This window comes from Triturus cristatus, chromosome 3_2, assembly GCF_964204655.1.
Source record: "Triturus cristatus chromosome 3_2, aTriCri1.1, whole genome shotgun sequence".
NCBI classification, from domain to species: Eukaryota; Metazoa; Chordata; class Amphibia; order Caudata; family Salamandridae; genus Triturus; species Triturus cristatus.
Genome location: NC_140584.1, coordinates 1,178,578,267 through 1,178,598,917, shown reverse-complemented (window position 1 = coordinate 1,178,598,917; position 20,651 = coordinate 1,178,578,267). Strand labels below are relative to the sequence as shown.

Here is a 20,651-nt window from a genome sequence, read left to right as displayed (position 1 = left end):
TTAATCATGAGTTGGAGTCAGTTTCCACTGCACTGACCTGACCTGGGGTTGTGGACAGGAGCAGAACTGGAACAGATCCTACCAGTGAATCAGAACCTTGCCACACAGAGAGAGAGACCTTGCCATCAGTAACTGGGTCTTACATTGGGGTTGATTTTGGAGATGCCAGCCAGGAAAGCAACCCTATCAGTATTGTCTCTGCTGTTACGAGATGACGAGCGAATGCAAATGTCATTCTGACACTGTCGCCGTCAAGGCCACAAAGCCTTCTTTCCATCACTTCTGATGTTGCCTGATGGGGCTTCTGGGCCCTCTTTGATAGCTTACACATATCTGTTTGTACCACCAGGCTAAAGAGCACAGTGACTACCACTACCCAACTACTGAGCGATCTATAGCTCACCTAATCTTGCTGCAGGGATTCAGCGGAGTCACAGAACTATGCTTGGGATCATAGGACCTTAGTAGGCAGGGGCTGAATCATCCTACCACCTGGGTACCCATGAGCCCGGGACAGACTAGCTTTAGTGTCTCACTTGCCCTCCTACTCACTCACAGAGGAACGAGTGATTAAGACAATCCAGAACATGACACTCCCAACCTTCTCAGGAATTGCGGTAACAGAACACGCCCTTTGGCACCCACACTCATACTAGTCCACAATTAGTTCTGACAGAGACACAAGGAATGTTTAAAATGTTCATTTTAATTATCATGCTCTAGTATGCAGTATATGTGCCACAACAAGTAGGAAAATGCCTAACGCAATACGGTCAGCATAGCAAGTAGTCCGTAAATCATATATGTAGCTATCATTATACAAGACAGTGTAGCCTAACCTCCCTCCCCTTCTACAGAAGCACATGATTCTTTATCAGAAGATCTCTAGGTGTTACCAGCAGACCCCATACCTCAGTATACACAGATGAAAGTTCTACATCTCAAGTGCGGTCATGAACGTTTCCTTGGAAAGGTCACTCTCCAAGTGTGTGTTACCGATCTGTGCATACCATGACAAGAAGTACGTGTCCCAAACAACAGCTGAATTTGTGTGTTTTGTCTAGGTGCTGGGCCTAATCAGAACACAATAACAAGGGGCATTGTTGCTTGACCTTATCTAAATGTTCAGACTAAATCCCAGAAAAGAACAGAATGCAAAAACAACAGCTTGTTCTGTGTGGTAGTACATTGTGGCACAAAGCAAAACATATCTGTAGAGTGCACTGTGCAAATCAGAGGACAGTCTGCAACGCGCTCATGCTAACATAGGGAAAACGACAATGAGCCTGTACGGGACTCGTGACAATATTCTGTTTTCTTCATGCTTTCCTCGTGGACAACTTGATTCGAGCAGAATTGTCTGGAGCAACCTTTGAAACAGGATGTTTGTCTCAACCCAGCACAACTTACATAACTTCAACAGGCCTGATGGAAAGTTCCACAATGTTCTCTGTATCACAAACAATGAACTTGGGATATTGAAAGCATTGCAAAAGCCTGGCATGGACAGAGCCTGTACTTCTGGTAAGAATGAAGTTGAAAGTAACTATGCAGCTTTACCCACTTCTATTCTTCCTCAGAGCTTTAATGATCCACTAAAAAGGTGCAGTAATATCAATCTTATCTGCCAGTGACCCAAAGGATCTGGATTACAAAGAAATTTCATTGTATGTGCCTTGTCGTCTTTAGTACCACTCTTCCAATAGCAATGCAGATTAAATGGAACTTAGAACACAGACTCAACTTTCCATATATAACCTTCAACATCCTGCATCCTCCTCCTTTGTTGCTGTTCTTCTACCTTGAAGATTATCGACTAATATAAAGTGACCAAGAGAACCTGGAAAAAAGGGAACATAGAGCTACTCACAGCCTCTTTCTACATCTTCAACATATTAGACCTTAGACATCTCAGGGATAGGTTTTCTTATGAACTAAAAATAGGTTTTAGTGGAATTTAATTGTGATTGCTTCTGGCTGGTTGTTTTTCACCTTTTATACCTTTTTGCCACAATGTACTTGCCTCTCTCTCCTCTGGGCCTCAATTGGGTGGAACTCTTTCTTATTCAAGAAGAGCTTGCCAAGGGAGTAGAGAACCTTAGAGTACCAGTGCACGCCGTCTGGCTGCACCCCCAGCCTGCCAACACCGTGGTAAAGCCGCAGTGGCCAGTAGACCAGCTGCGCTAGGTGATGATTTTTGACAACGGCAAAGCAGGACACCACTACGTCATCTATTATAAGAGTGCCAAGACGAGTAAGGGGGGCATAGGCCCCCGAGTCAGTCTGGGTGGTGACAGAAACCACCCTCGCTGGCTGAGGCTCATGTGTCCCTGCTATAAGAATGCACTTTCCTGGCTGCACAAGGCTGGCAAACAAAGGAGAGAAGTCTTTGGGTGGCACGCTCAAGTCATCCGCCACAAAGACCAAGTGGGATGCAGTCAGGGTAAGTCGGCGGGGTGGATTCTGTGTCTCTAGAACGCAGAACTCCTTCACAGCTGCGGAGTCTTTGTCCAGGTAGGTTAAGAAGTCACTGTAGGTGAAGTGTCCCTCCTCATCCATGCACAGGACCCGGTGTCCACTCCTCAGCGCCGACACGGGGACCTTCTCACCGCTCTCTAGTGTCACCAGGGCTCTTGCAGGGAAGCATTCCTCATTTTCTATATAAAGATAAAAAGCACTGGGTGAAAAGCAGCAATTCACAACATTCTTACCAGAAAACAGACAAATTCCCAAACTGTAAATGAGCCCTGTAAACCCACTTCACAAATGTAACCACAAAAACTGACAGGTGAAGGAGAAGGTTTGAGATCTCAAAACCAGAGGAAAAAAATAGGAGTTAAAGGAAAGCAAGCACAAGAGCACTGGAGGGTGGGACAAGAGTGGTGATCAGCAATAGGAGAAAAGAGATGTTGGCGGTGTCAGAGAGCAGCCTGGAGCACATCATATCAGATGACAGAAATCAGAGACTGCTTAAGTTTTTACAGTTGTAAAAGCATTAGAGAATGCAAACTCAGTGCCAGTCAGGAGGGGCTGCATGTTTGGAGGACATACCTCCCGCTGAGGGAGAGCTGAGTGTGAGTGAGCACAGCTTTTACTTCTGATTACAACTATCCCAACTGCACCATAAAAGAGCAGAGCTTTTAAACACTATCAGGAAGGCAACGCCTTTCACCCCCTCCCTTCCATAACCCAGCCTTGACAAGGTCTGAAGACCTCTGGTACAACCTTTCCAGGCTCCTTTTTAACAAGAGGACATTGAGAGTCTATTGTTCGTTGTTAGAGCGCTTTCGGATCAGGCCAATCAAGCTCACTCCCTGCTTGGAACGTAACACAGTGCAAAGGTTCACCTTCTAGGAAGAATGAATGGGCTGCTGTAACCCTAGGTCACATGTGAGTGTCGTGTTGGACTCCTGATTAGGGGTGGGCGGAATTTGCGAAATTGACTTTCGCAAATTTTCGCAAAATTGTTCAAAATCTCCGCGAGCATGCAGAACTTTCGCGAAGATGCAGAGATTGCTTTTTCTGCCCGTTTGTGATGTGTTTTTGTGTGCTCGCGGGGAAATATATCTCCAACTTGCCACTGCGGTCACTAATGGGCGCGTCCATCTTGCTCGCGATGCTTATTTCCTGTTCCGGGTCGAATGATGTGTTCGCGATCGCAAACTCTCGCGGCATAGCATGACCGGTTACCAACAATCCAACATCTCCTGGCGCACGCGAACGGATAGGAAAACTCATCGGCGAACGCAGGGACCAGGTAAGTCGCGCGCGCGAGAATGCATTTTTAAAGCGCGAACAAGAAAAATACTTCCATTTCGCGGCAGATTGCAAAAGTTTTGACATTTTCGCGCTCTCCGCGGAACGCGAATATGTCAAAATATCACAAATTCCGTGAGCGGAACGAAATTTACGCCCAGACCAACTCCTGATGACTCTAGATGCAGCAGTGCATTCTGGACAACCTAGAGGAGCTGGGATAAGTATAGCTGTCCCGTAGAAACACGCCAAAGTCATTCCACTTCTTACAACATATATGTTAGATCCTGCCCTGCCTGATATTTGTCGACCCATCTCTCTCCTACCTTTTCTGGCTAAAGTGGTAGACAACACGTAAACAATCTTTTGACCACAGTACTGAATCTGCCCTTCATAAAGTGACTTATGCCATTTGATTGCCACTTTTGATGGAGTGTTCCATGAGGTGCTCCTACAAAGATTACACAAGAATGGGGTCCAGGGCAAAGCATGGGTCTGGTTTGCTCCTTCTTTAAAAAGTTTATCCTTTCAGGATATCTCTCCACCCTTTATATCTACTAGGAGAGCCTTAGATTATGGCGTTCCTCATGGCTCTGCCTTAAGTCCCACTCTTTTTAATATTTATGTGGAGCCATAGCTTGGTATGGTTAAATATTTTGGGATTCCTGTGGTATCCGACGCAGAGGACACTCAGCGTACTATATCATTGTCTGCGGAGTCTGTTGATGGCAATGCCAATTTTCAGAACTGAAGGATAGCCGTTGCCGACTGGATGCATGCTAACTGTTTGAAGGTGAATCTCAACAAAGCAGAGAGTCTGTTGTTAGGTAAACACTTGCAAGAGTGGGGAGATCACTGGTGGTTTAGTGTGATGGGGGCCCCTCCCAAGCCCAAAGCTGTTATACAAAATCTGGGTGTTTGGTTTGACGTCTCATTATCTTTCTAGTCACAAGTCAAAGCGCTGACTGCTGTCTGCTTTGGCTCCCTCAGAAGCCTTAAAACTTTGATTGGTTTCTTCCATCCCTAGGTTTGGAGGAAGGTTATCCAGTCTTTTATCACCTCTCACCTGGATTACCGTAGCATCCTGTATTTGGGTGCCACTAAGTAGGTGAAAAATATGCTGCAAATTGTTCAGAAGACGTGGCGAGATGACTTTTCAATCTGCCAACATTCTTCTCAGTCTCTAAGTTTCTTTGTAAGCAGCGCTGGATTCTGATAAAGAAGCACATTCAGTACAAGGCTCAGTGCGTAGCTCATTGGATTTTGAACAAGCATGGTGTGTCTAGTCCGTCATCCTTGCTTCAGCCCTGTAATCCTACTAGATCTTTACGGCAGGCTCTAATTTGTCGGTGGTACCTCGCATCAATCTGGCTAGGGAGGGACACTCTTTGAGTGATATAACCTGTGCTATGGAACAACTTGCCTTTGAACCTGCGGAAAATATCTGATAATTTCTGCTTTAGGAAGCAGTTGAAGACCTGGTTGTGTGGAGCATAGACCTTTGGTCTGTTATGAGATATGTCAGTTGTAGTAGATTAGCACTGGGAAGCCCTTTAGAGGGCAGCTATGTGTTTGAAAAAATCGTATAACAAAGAAACAGAAGGGTTGAACACAAACTGCAAGGGAGGGTCTGACTGTTAGCTTGTGAAGCATGTTTTTTTATTGCATGGGTGACTGAGGGAGAATGCTTGAGTTCTGCCTGATCAGAGTGTTTCATGATGGCCAGAGTACCTTTGAGCAGAAGTAAAAATGGTAGAGATCTATGACCAGCTGTTGCTGCAGAACACCCCAAATTGTGTTCACTGGGGAACCTCTATCCAGGAGCCTTAACCATGGCTGGCACATGTGCCAGCAGGATATAAATAGAAAGTGGGGCACAAAGCCCCTCTGAAGAACCACCAGCAACTGATCCCCTCAATCGTACTTCCATCACAGTACTCTAGTGTGATTGGAGTGGCCTCCAATCCAGAGTGCAGAATATTTGGTGTTAGATAGGGTTCCCAAGAATGGGCAATGAAAGGCGACAGAGCTCTCTATATACAAGAAATCTCAGGGTCACAGTCAGAACTCAAGGTACATTGGAACAGAAAATTGGAGGTCACTTAAGTTTCCTTGATTCCTTGAGTGAACGTGGACACCCAATCCAGGTCTTAATTCAAGTAAGGGTGTGTGCGGTGAGGTATGAGTAAGCAAAAACTTTAGTTTAGATTCCCATAGGACTCCTTGCTCTTCTATACAGAAAAATAGCTGACTGGAATTAGACCAAATTTGGCAGAAAGGTAGGACCTTACTCAAGGAAGAACCTTTACCTGGTTTAATGAAAAATCAAATCAGTAGTTTTTGAGCAATGAGTTCACAGAGGATCCACAATTTCGGATCCGAGGACCTGAAATTTAAAACACACTAGGATCTGATTGGCAGGGGGAACCTTCCCTCCAGTTGGCCAATTCGGTATTGCAGATCCAAAGATGGATTTATGGTACTGGAAATAGCTGACTGGCGGGCCACAACATCAGAAGAAAATGTTGTGTCTGTCATTTAAGGGCATGTGCACTTAGTCCACACATCCTGAATGTAGAAAGAAAAGGACACATTTGAGGGCAGGGTGACCACACCTTGACCGCCAGGTCCACGTGGGGGAGCCCTTAAAACCCACCAATTCATTTTTTTTAAACTGATTTTCTTGCACAATCTACGGATCCAGGCAAAGGTGGAACTGGAGGGACCAGCAAGGCATTTGCTCAATGGTTCCATAATATGAACCACAGGCCTAGGGCAAGCTTCAGGACCTGTTGTATGGCGTATACTACCCCACGTGACCAGCCAACCCCCCCCACCATGCATGGGTTAAGCACAAGGCTTGGCCTGTTGTGTGGTGTTGGCCGCAGGCCCTGACCTCTGGTGGGAAGTTGGGTCTGGTCGGATGATGCCCACAGAGCCGGATGCCCAAACCTGCCCAAATCCCTGTGGTGCACACTGCATGGCTGACGATGTGATGTAATGTATTAATAGAGAGGGGGTTAGAATTCCAAAATATAAAGATTGGGCCTATTGGATATATGAAGGGGTCAGCATGTCAACACATATTAAGCACACATATTGTCTTTTATCAATAAATAACAATTATTGCATCAAATATTATAATCAAATGTATGTTTCCTGAATTCATGTTACATGAATTCACCCAGCGCAATATTTAATACAAATGATTGTCATAAAAAATGAATACACTTTCATTTAAAAACATTATGTCTTTCAGTCTTTTTACAATAATTTTTAAGCTTCAAAATGAATCTATAGAACAAACCACACAGGGCCTCTGCGCTCCAGCTGAAGAGCATTGAGCTCCAGCTAAAAGTGCTGAATAAAGGTATGGTAAGCTCTCCTAGGGTCATTGATTTAATGACCTAGGAGACTTACATTTTTTTAAGTTGCTGTGGGGCTACTGCAATTTCTGTAGCCACCCACAGCATTAAAAAAATGATTGGTGGTGCTAAAGTCCCCTTTTGGGGCACTACCAAAAATAAGCATGTAAAGCCCCCACTGAGCACAATGGGACGCTCATCGGGAAGAAGCAGTGAATATAAAATGAGCTCATTTTATATTCACTGCTATGCTTTTAACTCCAGTGCGGCCTTTTTTTGATTATATTTAAAATAGAAGCGCATGGAGCCCGCTCCCCGGCTGAAATGTTTTTTTTTTTTTAAATATAAGCAGCGCATCGCCATGCACTGCTAATTACCCCATATGTTATATCACTCATGATATATTCTATGACATCATTGATATCACTGCAACATTTGCTATCAAATTATTAATGAGAAAACTGTGCATGGTGGGAGGATGAGTTAAAGTTACCTCAGGCCATGAGTAACAATTGCTTTAGATAACTAAACTGCTGAAATTCTATGGTATTGTGTGTGTAAATTGTTAACCTAACTATAAAATCCCTGTAACCACTGAGACTGGGAGGGGAACCTGAATGCTCCACAGTCCCTGTCGGTTTCCCTCCTCCTGAGGGAGCTAGCATTGTTTTCAGACACAGGGAGCTGCTAAACATGCAGCTCCCCGTGTCGGAAAGCAAGTTGTCTGTTTCCCTGCTTGCTTGATAGCAGGCAGAGAAACAGACAAATGCTCCACTTCCAGCAAGCAAGAGCATTTTGAAAGCTCTCGCTTGCTGGTAGCCGAGCGTGTCATGTGACTTGGATAGAGCGCTTAAGCTCCTGCCAAGCCACATCAAACAGCTATGTCCCGGAGGTGGGCACCTCGTGACATAGCAGGAGCCAGCCTTGGGTGGTGACAGTCCTCATGGCCATGTTTGGCTCAAGGAGGGGGACCGTACGCCCCCCCCTCCTTTGTTGTTGTGGGCCTGCCCATGGAGGTGGTGGTCCCAGGGGCAAGTGCACCCTTGGGGACCAACTACCCCCCCTGTTACCTCCAATAAGTCCCACACAGTGGAATTTCTAAGAGGCCTTCAGAGGCCACTCCGCCTTTGTCCACCACTCTGCAAACACACCTCCTGGTGCACTACTGGTTGGGGGATGAGTGCCACTTTACTCCTGAGGGCCAAGAAGCCCTCCTGGCACCTCCTGTAAATCCTACACAGCAGGATTCATGAGAGCTGGTCGGCGGCCCAGCCCTTTTTCTCTAACCACTTAGCAAACGTGACCACTACTTAAAAAAAGTAGAAATTTGCTAGAAAAAAACAAAGGTTACCAGGATGTTATAGTTCGGAATTAGCATGTATAAACTTCAGAAATTCCCTGAAAAAACCAAAGGTTACAGGGACATTATACTTCAAAAATGGAATAAAAATAAACCTTAGAAATGAATTGAAAAAACAAAAGGTGACAGGGACGTTGTAGTTAGGCTCAGGTTTCACTTGTGCAAAAACCAGTGAAATTCAGCAGTTATGTTTATGTGACCCGATGCAATGCACTGCTTAAGACCTCACATATTACATCACTCATCACATAGTCAGTGACATCACAGATGACATCACGTATGACATCACTGAACCTAACTACAACATCCCTGTAACCTTTCGTTTTTTTCAATGAATTTCTAAGTATTTTTAATTCCATTTCCAAACTATAACGTCCCTCCAACCTTTTTTTTTTTGTGTGAAATTCACTGGTAAAACAGTTACAGGGATGTTAAAGTTAGGAAATAAATTTTTGAAAAACCTTAGAGATTCATTAAAAAAAAGACAAAGGTTACAGGGGCATTAACGTTCCCATTTCACAGACAGGTAACTATAACTTGTGTCCTGGCCATGCATTGCTAATATGTACATGTAAGCAGGAAGGGAGTCCTGCAATGAGAGCAGTCTCATCCACGCTGATGGGGCTGGTGCAGGCACACGGGTGCAGTACCTGTAATAAATATGAACAGAAGTCCCAAGAAAGGTAATTCATAGGAAGGCTCGGTTTCCAAAGTGAGTTTGTGTGTATATAGATATATATTTTACCTACTGGCAGTCGCCAGTAGGTAGTTATAGTTGGGACCTAGTTTCCATTTTTTCTTTTCCCAATAACTTTGGCACCGGTTGACGAATCTTCGCGAAATTTTCAAAACTAGTGGGGCACTCTGGTCAGCTCCTGTCTTGAAATAAGGATAAAAACAAGAAAAGGGGACAGGGTACAGACACCCTGAACCCTAGGCCTGTTCAGGGGGTTCCCCAGGGACCCCCAGGGCCAAAGAAAGCATTTTTTTTCAAAAACATTGGCAGAGTTCATGCTGGGTGCGTGAATCTGTACAAAACAAAAACGAAGCGCGGACTCCCACGCTTCATTATGTTTAAGCCCCTGGGTGGGCAGGTCCCAGGGGCATGCAGAAAATGGATAGCGGGGGCCCCCACAGCCCCAGGGACCGCCACCTCCCCGGGGCTTCATTTATGTTTTGCAGGGGGGCACGCGTCCACCCTCAGAACCCCAGGGACCGCCACCTCCCCGTGGCTCAATTTTTTTTTTAAATCACCTGTGTGGGGGGCTCGCGCCCTCCACATGCCCTGGGTACCACCACCTCCCTGGGGTACTAAGTATGCAAATGTGGGGGTCCGTTACAGACCCCCAAACCCCAGGGACAACCACCTACCCGGGGCTTTGCACACATCGGGAGGGGGGCTGGCTTTATGGCTCTGGGGACTGCCACCCCCCCCCAGAGCCAGCTCCCGCAATGTCCCGGGGTGCCCACCCCCGGGACATGGCTCTTTGCCATGGCAGGGCAGGAGCACAGCTCCCGCCCTGCCATAGCAAACCCTGCTTTGCTTCATTGAAGCGAGAGCAGGAAAACCTGCTCTCGCTTCAATGAAGCAAGGCAGGATTGCTTTTCCACAAGGGGAGCTGCATGTCAGCAGCTCCCCTTGTTTAAAAGCAATACCAGCACCTGCAGGAGACGGTGAGCCGGCGGGACCGTGGAGGCACTGGAGCTCCCCCCACGGTCCCCAATAGTGAGGCCAGAGCAGCACGGCGGTAGGCTGAGGTGAGGAGAAACCTTCCAAAATTGATTAGTATAAGGCCCCCCTTCCCCGATGCGAGCTTAAGAATACCAAAGAAGCGCTATTTCTAACTAATAAAGGTCAATGTACCTTTAACCGCCTTCCACAAATTTTGAAGGTCTTGAATTCAAGCAAATAGGCATACAATTCAATTAATTTTCGAGTGCAGTAGGGACATATTTAGGTCCTGATGAGTAAAGCAGTGGGGACTGCTTACGAAACATGTTGACCCAGTAGGGAGTATTTAATTGATATACACCCCCTACGTAACCCTCTTTTTTAACATTCTCAGCTAGGGAATTGAATAAAATGTGTTTTTTCCACTAGCCAGAGGATTTTTAATTTTTGTATTCACTCACTAACCCTACCACACTCACTATTACTTAACACATAGTCTACACATAGTTAATTCCTTCACCTAACAACAGTGCTCCCATATATTTATTGGTCGTAGCCTGCCCCGCCCCGTAGAGGGACGGGAAGACACCTATGATGAAGCATGACACCATGGAATTCATAGTGTGTGAGGGGTATTTTAAAAACACTTAGTGCCTTTCAAGACATCTCATGAGGCACTGCTTTATTATTCACAATTTAAAAGCAATAAAATATATAAAAATACATTTCTATATCACTATAGGGTAGAACCACATTGTTTATGAAAAGCTTGACAGGAGGAAGGTTCTATCGATATCCTCTTTACTCCCTCCCTTTGTTAATTTTCTGGGGTCCCCATGGCCACAAATGGCCAAGGACGGGGGCCACGTGACCTAATTATAATTTTTAAAAAAACAGACAGGCCGGACCCGGGGTAAGGGGTCCCGTAGGGGGGCTGCATGGCTCCCCCTCCCCTTTAAAAAAAAAATATATTTTTTTTTAAACGGCCTGGCCGGCCCTGGGGTATGGGGTCCCCAGGGCCATAATTGACCTGAGGAGGGGGGCCGCACACACGGCCCCCCTCCCAACAGAAAAAAATAAAATAAATAAAGAGGGTCCCTAGGGCCCCAAAAATAGTAGAAAAAGGGGGGCCACACAGTCCCTCTTCTAAAAAAACAAAATTAAAAAAAGGCCGGCATCATGCCGGAGGCCCTACCCCCACCCTGCACCACTGTGCAAATGCACCCCATGGCGTGTTTTAAGGTGGGGAATGAAATTACCTTGAATTCCAAGGGTCCCTGGGGGCCAACTAGCCCACCAGGTACCTCCAGTAAGCGCCACAGGGCTGCATTGCAGAGAGGTATGGCCGAGGCCAAGCCCCTTTTTACACCTCTCTGCAATGCAGCTCTGTGATGCTTACTGGAGGTACCTGGTGGGCTAGATGGACCCCAGAGACCCTCAGGATTCAAGGGGCCTTAATCTCCCAACTTAAAACATGCCACGGGGCGCTTTTGCACAGTGGCGAAGGGAGGGGGCGGGGCCCCTATGTGACATGTGTACAAACTTGCCATGTGGTGCATTTTAAGTTGGGGGATTAAGTCCCCTTGAATCCTGAGGGTCGCTGGGGGACAACTAGCCCACCAGGTATCTCCAGTAAGCGCCACAGGGCCACCTCTTAATCCCCCAATTTACAATGTGCTAGGGGGTGTGATTGCACAGTGGTGCAGGGAGGTGGCACGCCCTGATATAACAAGTTAGCAATTCTGCTGTGAGGGTCTTACTGGTGGTAATACAAGGGGTAGTTGGCCCCCAAGGTTGACATTGAGGGCTAACTACTACTCCTGTTACCTCCAGTAAATCCCACACAGTGGGATTGCTAAGAGGTGTTTCCGAGGCCACGCTCCCCTTTCTTCACCACTCTGGAAACGCAACTGGTATGTTATAGTTAGAAATTAGCATTTTAAAAACCCATGAAATTCACTGAAAAAAACATAGGTTTCAGGGACATTATAGTCAGAAGTTAGCATTTAAAAACCTTTGAAATTCACTGAAAAAAACAGGTTTCAGGGACGTTATAGTTAGTTGGACATTTCACGAGAAATTTGGCCGTTATAGTTAGTTCAGCTAACTATAACTCGAGCCCCTGCAATGCACTGCTGATGACGTCACCTATTACATCATTCATGAAATGGTCATTGACATCACTGATGACATCATCCAGTGACTGTGTGTTTCTGTAAAGTTTAAATATGTTTTTTATGTATTCCAAATTCTATTGAAGAATGTGGCGATCCCCAGGAGGTAGTTGTAGTTAGGACCAAAGTTTTATTAGGAAAAACATTTTTTCCTTCGCCAATAACATTTTGGTTCAGCTTGTGTGTTGAAAAAGTTCAGGGTGATCCGTGAAGTGGGGGCTGAGAAAAAAGGCGGTGCCAAAACGCATTTTCCCTAAGTTAAGTTTAAGGGGATTTTATTTTTTTTAACTCGACTACAGCTTGAACTGCTGAATGGAATTACACCAAGTTTGGCAGAAACCTGGATGTTGGTCCAGAAAGCATGCCTAAGATGGTCCAGGGAAGGGGGGCCCTTCCTAAAATAAAACCCCCAGCAACTCGCCCTTTGTCCACTACTCTGCAAACGTACCTCCTGGCGTGCTTCTGCTTGGGTGATGAAGTCCCCTTGAATGCTGAGGGTCCTTAGGGGCCAACAAGACCTCCTGGTATCTCCAGTATGCCCCACACAGTGGGATTACTGAGAGGTGGTCAGTGGTCACGCCCTCCATTTCCACCACTTTGCAAATGTGCCTCTCAGCGCACTGCTGGTGGGGGATGAAGTCCCCTTGCCTCCTGAGGGCCTCAGGACTAAAGTGGACTTCTTCCCCAACGAGTAGTGGGCCAGGGATTGGATCGTCACTTGGGGGGATTCTTGGCTGTACACCCATACACACTCAAGGTACACTCAGAATATGGTGTACATCATAGGAGTACGTTAGATTACTATATTGCATATATGCCTGCATATATTAATTGCTTTAGCACCATGGTAGAAATGTATCTACTGTTCAGTCTTTGTGCTTGTAATATCCTTTATTTGCCTCTGTCTCCTAATCATTGCAACACATGAATTTTATACAAGAATAACGCTGGTTCAATAAATATATTGTAAATGTCCCATTGTGCATTCTGTATGCTTCTCTGAGAGAAAGCAAGCATGAGCGAAAGATTCCATACTGTTTCCACGATCCCTGAGCGATCAGGGTTGTCATGTGCAGTGGTTGCCAGAAATTGTTTGCTCCCTGGTAGGTAAGGGGGGCTTACAGTGGCACTTTGAGCTAGCTGGTGTATAGGCCAACATATCCTGCGAAGATGTCCGGAACCAGTCTAGTCACAAAGCCCTTAGTTTATGTTGTCCAAACAATGCGCCAATCCTATGGATTGGTAGGAACTACACGACATGGCGGTGCCAACGTTGGTTAGGCACTTATTTAATGGTGAAATCTCAGTAGTTCGGTTGCGCTTTCTCAGAGACCCCTACTCACATTAAACTAGAGACGTCTGTAGTGAGAAAGGGAATCCACCTCAGCTGAATAGGTACGTACTATGTATTGGCTGCTGATTTTATCAAGCTTGTGGGATTCAAAAATATTCTCAGATTGTACAAACAAATTGTAGTAACAATTAATAGAAATCTTACACAATTCATAATACGAACACTTAGAATTCAACCTGTGAGAGCTGATCAGGCTGCACAACCTCAATTGGCTACTACGAGTATCAGCCCTCAAACGCTGAATGCCATCATGAGAAAGATTCCCACCAGTCGGGAGCAAGTACGGTTCTGCATAGCACAAAAAACAGCACAGCTTGAAGCGTTTTTTTTCCATACGGCCCACAGGAAAAACAGAGAATTTTGACAATTTGCTTACCAATTGAGAATACTTCCCTAAATGTGCCACTTGGGTTCAGTCTTTGCTGCCGTTTACACCAGAACTCATGGTACCCCTTGAACAGCGGTAATACCAGATGTATTGAAATAAATACACAATGAGTATGGGGCAGAACCTGCTTTTGACTTAGTTATGAAGACAATAGGCAATTTTGCCCTAGTTTCTGCAATTATGCTAAGTAACATAAAAGGAGAGGAAACAGCGATGGCTATATGCCAAAGCCTGAGGGATTTCACCCCTATACAACAGGTGCAGGAGTTACCTACGAATATCGCAGAAACATAGGCTTCTCTGGGTAGAGATAATCTGGGAGCCAGATCTGGGAGCCAGACCTGGGAAACCTGTGGTTAAGGGTAATTCTGAAAAGGATTCTCTAAGCAAGCACCAAATAAATGGAATGGGATAATAAACAAAAAATAAACAAAAAAAACAACAATCACAGAGTGGGTCTCCTCAACAGGAACACATCGAAAATAGATACAATCTCAGGAACCGTGATGAGATTAGAAAGCCTGACAGATATCAGTCTACTAATACACGTTCCTCTTGTTCCTTTCAGGATCAATCTGAGAAATGCTCAGAGAAAGATAGATGTTCAGAGCAAAGATCAGAAGAGAGAGTCAAGCCGAAAAGGGAGACACACTTCAGACTACATCTTCAAACAAGAAGATAGACAAAAATTGATAGAACCTCAATTCAAAAATAAAAGGTAGCAGGGATTAAGATCAGAAATGACCAGGCTGCTGAGGACACTGTTTCTGAACGGTGAATGGGCAGTGACGATGCTGGACAGCGCTGCAGAGGTCACAATAGCTTGCCAGAACCTGATGGATGTTCTGGAAGTAGTAGCGCTGAGTGAGTATATCAGGGTGGAAACACTTTATACAAGAGTAAGTGTCCCACATCGTTTGCACAAAATAACGCTCCAAATAGAGGGAGACATGCAAAGACAGGTGATTGGTCTCTTTTGGTAGGACCTGACATATGGTTACGACATTCTTTTGGCTGAAAAGGATTGGCTACTTGAGTTCGTAATAGATTGCCCAATGGGGTAAGAAGTAATTGTACCTGCATTCTCTGACCTCGTAGCAGAATCAGTTAAAAAAGCAAATGAACAGGAGTGGGCGTCCGCTTTAGCGCCTGCTCTATACCGCAATCATGTTGGATGGGAGGATGAGTCTCCTTATAATGAGATCACATTGAAATCGGTCCCTCAACAGCAGAGACAGTACCCAATTAAACATGAAGCAAATAAATAAGTCAACTTAGATCAACTTGAGGACCAGGGTGTAATAGAGAATTGCACCTCTATGAATAATCCTTTGTTTCCCGTAATAAACAGTGATAACAGATTTTAGTTACAAAAAATATAATTTGTTGGTGGTAACATACTCATTTTAAGACTAATAGTGTGTTCTAAGGTGATTTTACATTTTGAAAAAGGCATCTGCTTGGATTTCATGAATCATGGTTTAGAGAAAACTGTTGTCTCATGATTTTCCAATAGAGGTTATGGAAGGTGCTTCAGAATCTGCAAAGCAGAGCAAATTTTCTGGAAATTCGCACTATCTTTCTCAGCCATATGCAAATTAAGTCTGACATTCACAGTAAATCATGTACTTCCAACAGGAGCAGCCTGTCAGTTGATTTCCTTGTGTTTTACTGCAGCACGGTATATCCTGATAAGGGCTAAAAAATGCCCAAACAAACCAACGTGGTGCTCTACGTAGTAAATATATTTACCTCGAAGGGGCACAGGAGGATATCATTATTATAGGTATGATTTGGTTGATAAGGCCAAATAAATGCCCAGACAACTATACATATTTATGTCATCCACTTCACGCACTACATGTCCCTGGATGCAGCTGGGCGATTTCCTGAAGTAGGCAAGCAGGCTATTGCTCCTGCAATGACGTCAAAGACAACGTGCCAGAGCGATGCACTGCGCACGCCGGATACTCAACAGGTGACAGGTCTGCGGTGCTGCTAACGAATGCTAAAAAGCAAGGAGGGAGACATACCCTCAATAATGGAGGGCTGAGAGCAGCTTGCACCTAGAATAAAGAAAATCCCGGGACTCGCATCCCCAGTATAAAGTGTGAATGGGAGGAGCCCGGTATTTGAGAAAGGAGGCTTGTGGCCGCAGAGGTGATCGAGGAACACCACACTCCGCGGTTTAACTTTGGCTTCCTCTTCCTTCTGTCAGAACAACAGGTGTGGATGATTAAGCAAATCGAACACGCCCTTCTGTGGGCGGTTCATAAGGAAGTAATTTACGACAGGAATTATCCACCATTCGGCTGTTCGAAGGGGCACGGTAGGATATGTGTGGGTTCTCATCCTTGACGAAGTAAGTGAAAGAACTGTAATTGACTAAAAAAAATCTTTAAAAGGCGCAAAAGGCTCTTTGTCTTCACTGCAGAAGGGTGGTTGGTGTCCAGCTAATGATATGATCTGAGTATATTGTTTAATAATTATCGTTAATAAGTCCACATGTAACCCTACTACTAGAGTGTGACTACAGGAGAGACCCACCACGAACAGACCATGCAGCAAGTAGCACAATAAAACTAGGTAGAAAACAAATCTTCTGTGTCTTCACAAGGTACTCGATTTAGCATCACGATGCTCGCGCTGCTGTTAGCGTCCGATTTTTAATCATTCCTGTTTTGTATTTGTTTTCTGTTGTGTTATTATTTTCCCCTGTTTTTAAACAGGCGCTCAGGGTGCTAGTGGGCTGCTAATCTCCCCCCTCCTCTCACCGCATGTAATTTGGTTTTATCACCGCCGCTTTGGTGGGTCCGGTTCACGGGGATTCCCGGGGTGGACGCCATTTTGGCTTGGCTGTGGATCTTTGTGGCGGGCGCCATTTTGAGCGCTACAGCGCTCGGGTCTGCCTCGCGGGACGCCTATTTAAGGCGGATTTCTCTTCTGGCCCGCCAGACAAGGTACTCGATTTAGCATCACGACGCTTGCGCTGCTGTTAGCGTCCGATTTTGAATCATTCCTGTTTTGTATTTGTTTTCTGTTGTGTTATTATTTTCTCCTGTTTTTAAACAGGCGCTCAGGGTGCTAGTGGGCTGCTAATCTCCCCCCTCCTCTCACCGCATGTAATTTGGTTTTATCACCGCCGCTTTGGTGGGTTCGGTTCACGGGGATTCCCGGGGTGGACGCCATTTTGGCTTGGGCTGTGGATCTTTGTGGCGGGCGCCATTTTGAGCGCTACAGCGCTCGGGTCTGCCTCGCGGGACGCCTATTTAAGGCGGATTTCTCTTCTGGCCCGCCAGACAAGGTACTCGATTTAGCATCACGACGCTCGCGCTGCTGTTAGCGTCCGATTTTTAATCATTCCTGTTTTGTATTTGTTTTCTGTTGTGTTATTATTTTCCCCTGTTTTTAAACAGGCGCTCAGGGTGCTAGTGGGCTGCTAATCTCCCCCCTCCTCTCACCGCATGTAATTTGGTTTTATCACCGCCGCTTTGGTGGGTCCGGTTCACGGGGATTCCCGGGGTGGACGCCATTTTGGCTTGGGCTGTGGATCTTTGTGGCGGGCGCCATTTTGAGCGCTACAGCGCTCAGGTTTGCCTCGCGGGACGCCTATTTAAAGCCGCTTCCTCCCGCGCAGCGGTACCGCGCAGTGGGACGCCGTCGCTTAGCCGGAGTCGTGCCTGAGTCCTGCCCGTCTGCGCTCGTCCGCGCTAGGGACGTGCAGGGCGCGCGGGGCTTAGCAGGTGAGTGCGTTCGTATTGCTAGTCAATGGTGACAAGATGATCACATATTCGAACGAAACACTACGGTCTATTGGTCTGACCATTACTAAATGTACTCAGGTCATCCACCCCTTACGCGGCCCGTTTTGCTGTGCCTGCAAAGGTTTTGCTCTGCCTTCTCCGGCTACTATTCGGCAGACGGCTGATGCTGCTATATGTCCTAGTACCAGGGTTGGCTCGCCGAACGCTCTCCGGATATTTAGCCTAAATGCTAGGTCACTGGTATTGCATCATCAAAACGTTTTTGATCTTCTATATGATGAGTCTCCAGATATTCTCGTTATTACTGAAACTTGGCTGCAGGAGGACGAAGCAGCAATAATCAATCTTGCCTTTCCATCGGAATACTCTACCTTTACCCTCAATCGCCCTACTAGAGGGGGGGTATTGCACTCGCAGTGAAATCTAACTTTTCCTGCATTTGGAATGCCGTGCACATTGCTGGGTGCGAGAGTGCATCCTTTAAGATTGGGATTAATCCCCAGTATTCGATCTCGGGGATGGTGGTCTACCGCCCCCCAGGTAATGATGTCGCATTTAGGGAGGCTTTCCCTGACGCCGTCAGTGCTCTGGCAATGGGGTGCGCCAATTTCTCCATATTGGGAGATCTGAATCTCCATTTTGATAACCAGAAGACCCCGGCTGTAGGTAATTTTCTTGCGGACCTTGAGGCCCTTCAACTGTCCCAAAGAGTCTCCCAACCAAAGCACTCTGGAGGGCATATATTGGATCCTTTTTTTACAAATCTCACGGAAGCTTCAATACGCTCTGTGTCGCCCCTCGGATGGACAGATAATTTTCTAGTGGATATTCAGGTTCCTCTACCTGATACTATTCCAACTCCTTCAGCTCGATCTATCCCTAGAAGACATTGGGGCAAGCTTAGGTTAGAGGATCTTCATCTCGCTCTTACTGCTGATCCGCTCGAACTCTCGAGTGATGTTGAATTGGGCTATGACCAGTTCTGTAATTGGATTACCAGGGCGCTGGACTTTTTGATTCCCATTCGGACTAGTAAGATCAGTCCAAAAAAGTCTAACCCCTGGTATGACAGTGCTCTACGTGCACTGAAAGGGAACTGCAGGCCTGCCGAGAGAGAATGGCGGAGATCCTACGATACGGCGAAGAAAGCGCTGTACTTGGCCTCTATTAAAATCTACCACCATGCCATCTGTAGGGCTCGCGCGACGTTCTACTCTCTGGAATTTCGGAATAGCCCTAACCCATCTAAGACTATTTTTAAAGCTCTTAAGGATCTGCTGTCTAAGCGCTCCATTCCTACAGCCACGGCCTCTACTTCGCACTGTGAAGCCCTAGCTTCTTTTTTTCTGGAAAAAGTGCAGAACATCTACCGTGCCTTTCCAAGTTCTGGGCTCGTTCAGAAGACCGCGGTGACTGCCCCTGCCTGTTCCATGCTGGCATCTTTCTCGCAACTCTCATCCGAGGCTTTTGATATTTTGGCTCAGAAGGTCAAATCTGGTTCGCCTCTCGATCCGGTATGTCCTGCCCTGTTTAGGAATCAGTTTTTTGTGGGGTCTTCTACGGTTTGTTCCTTGATTAATACTTCATTGGCTACAGGCACGGTTCCATCCAAATGGAAGTGTGCTGTGGTTTCTCCTATTCTGAAGAAGCCAAACTTGGACGCTTCGGGACCGGAGAACTACCGGCCCATTTCCTTGCTCCCATGGCCGGCCAAACTGATGGAAGCCCATGTCAATCAGGCGCTTACTGACCATCTTACTCAAGCTAACATTCTGGACGAGACCCAGCATGGGTTCCGAGCTGGGCATAGCACGGAGACTGCCCTTCTCGCCATGGTAGAACACCTCCGGTCGGTGCTAGATCAGGGACAGACGGCGGCGCTAGTTTTATTAGATTTGAGCGCCGCCTTCGACACGGTCTCGCACCGTATCCTTCTGCACCGCCTGGAAGAGATCGGCGTTACGGGGCTTGCCCTTCAGTGGTTCCGCTCCTTTCTCGTGGACCGGTCTTTCTGCGTTGCCATACCCCCCCATCAGTCCAAATTCCATCCTCTGGACTTGGGAGTACCGCAAGGTTCCTCACTGAGTCCCACTTTATTCAATCTCTATGTGAGACCGCTGGCTGATGTCGTCAAGCAATGGGGCATGTACATGGTCTCTTATGCCGACGACACTCAGCTGGCGGTTACCATCAGTGGGGATACCGATGTGGATGCTCCCAAGTTCCAGAATGGGCTAAGGGCGGTGGCTAGTTGGATGACGGCCAACTGTCTCCAGCTGAACGCAAAGAAGACCGAGGTCATGATCGTCGGGAAGGGTAGGGACCTCTGGGGTGATAGATGGTGGCCGCCGGAACTTGGTGTGGCTCCAACCCCAGTTATGGAGTTGAGAAACTTGGGAGTTTGGCTGGATTCTACTCTCAGCTTTGTGGGGCACACCAAGAAAACCGCGGCGTGTTGCTTTGGTGTCCTTCGGGGCTTAAGACCTGTCCTTAAGTTTTTTGATCCCTCTACCAGGCAGATGGTAGTGCAGGCAACAGTTTTATCTCGCCTGGACTATGCCAGCTCGCTCCTGTTAGGGAGCAATCAGGCAGAAATTGTGCGGCTTCAACGCGTTCAAAATGCCGCTGCCAGAGCAATTGTCAGCTTGCCTAGGTCTTGCTCGGCCTTCAGCACTCTTCGAGCATTGCATTGGCTGCCGATTAGGTCGCGAATTCATTTTAAAGTTTTATGTTTGGTTTTTAAAATCTTGAAAGGATCTGCTCCTCAGATTCTCTCCAATCTTATTTCCGGTTATGTACCAACCCGTGCATTAAGATC

At 46.4% G+C, this 20,651-nt stretch overlaps 1 protein-coding gene across 1 annotated transcript in view; it reads right to left on the bottom strand.

Annotated features, from left to right (window-relative positions):
• Positions 1-685: 685 nt before the first annotated feature.
• LOC146859387 (indian hedgehog protein-like) overlaps positions 686-20,651 on the bottom strand; it is a 132,415-nt gene continuing 112,449 nt past the window's right edge. The window contains exon 3 of the mRNA XM_085650065.1: positions 686-2,657. Within this exon, the coding sequence (XP_085506191.1) occupies positions 1,996-2,657 (662 nt within the window). The 3' untranslated portion in view covers positions 686-1,995. The remainder of the gene's footprint in view (positions 2,658-20,651) is intronic.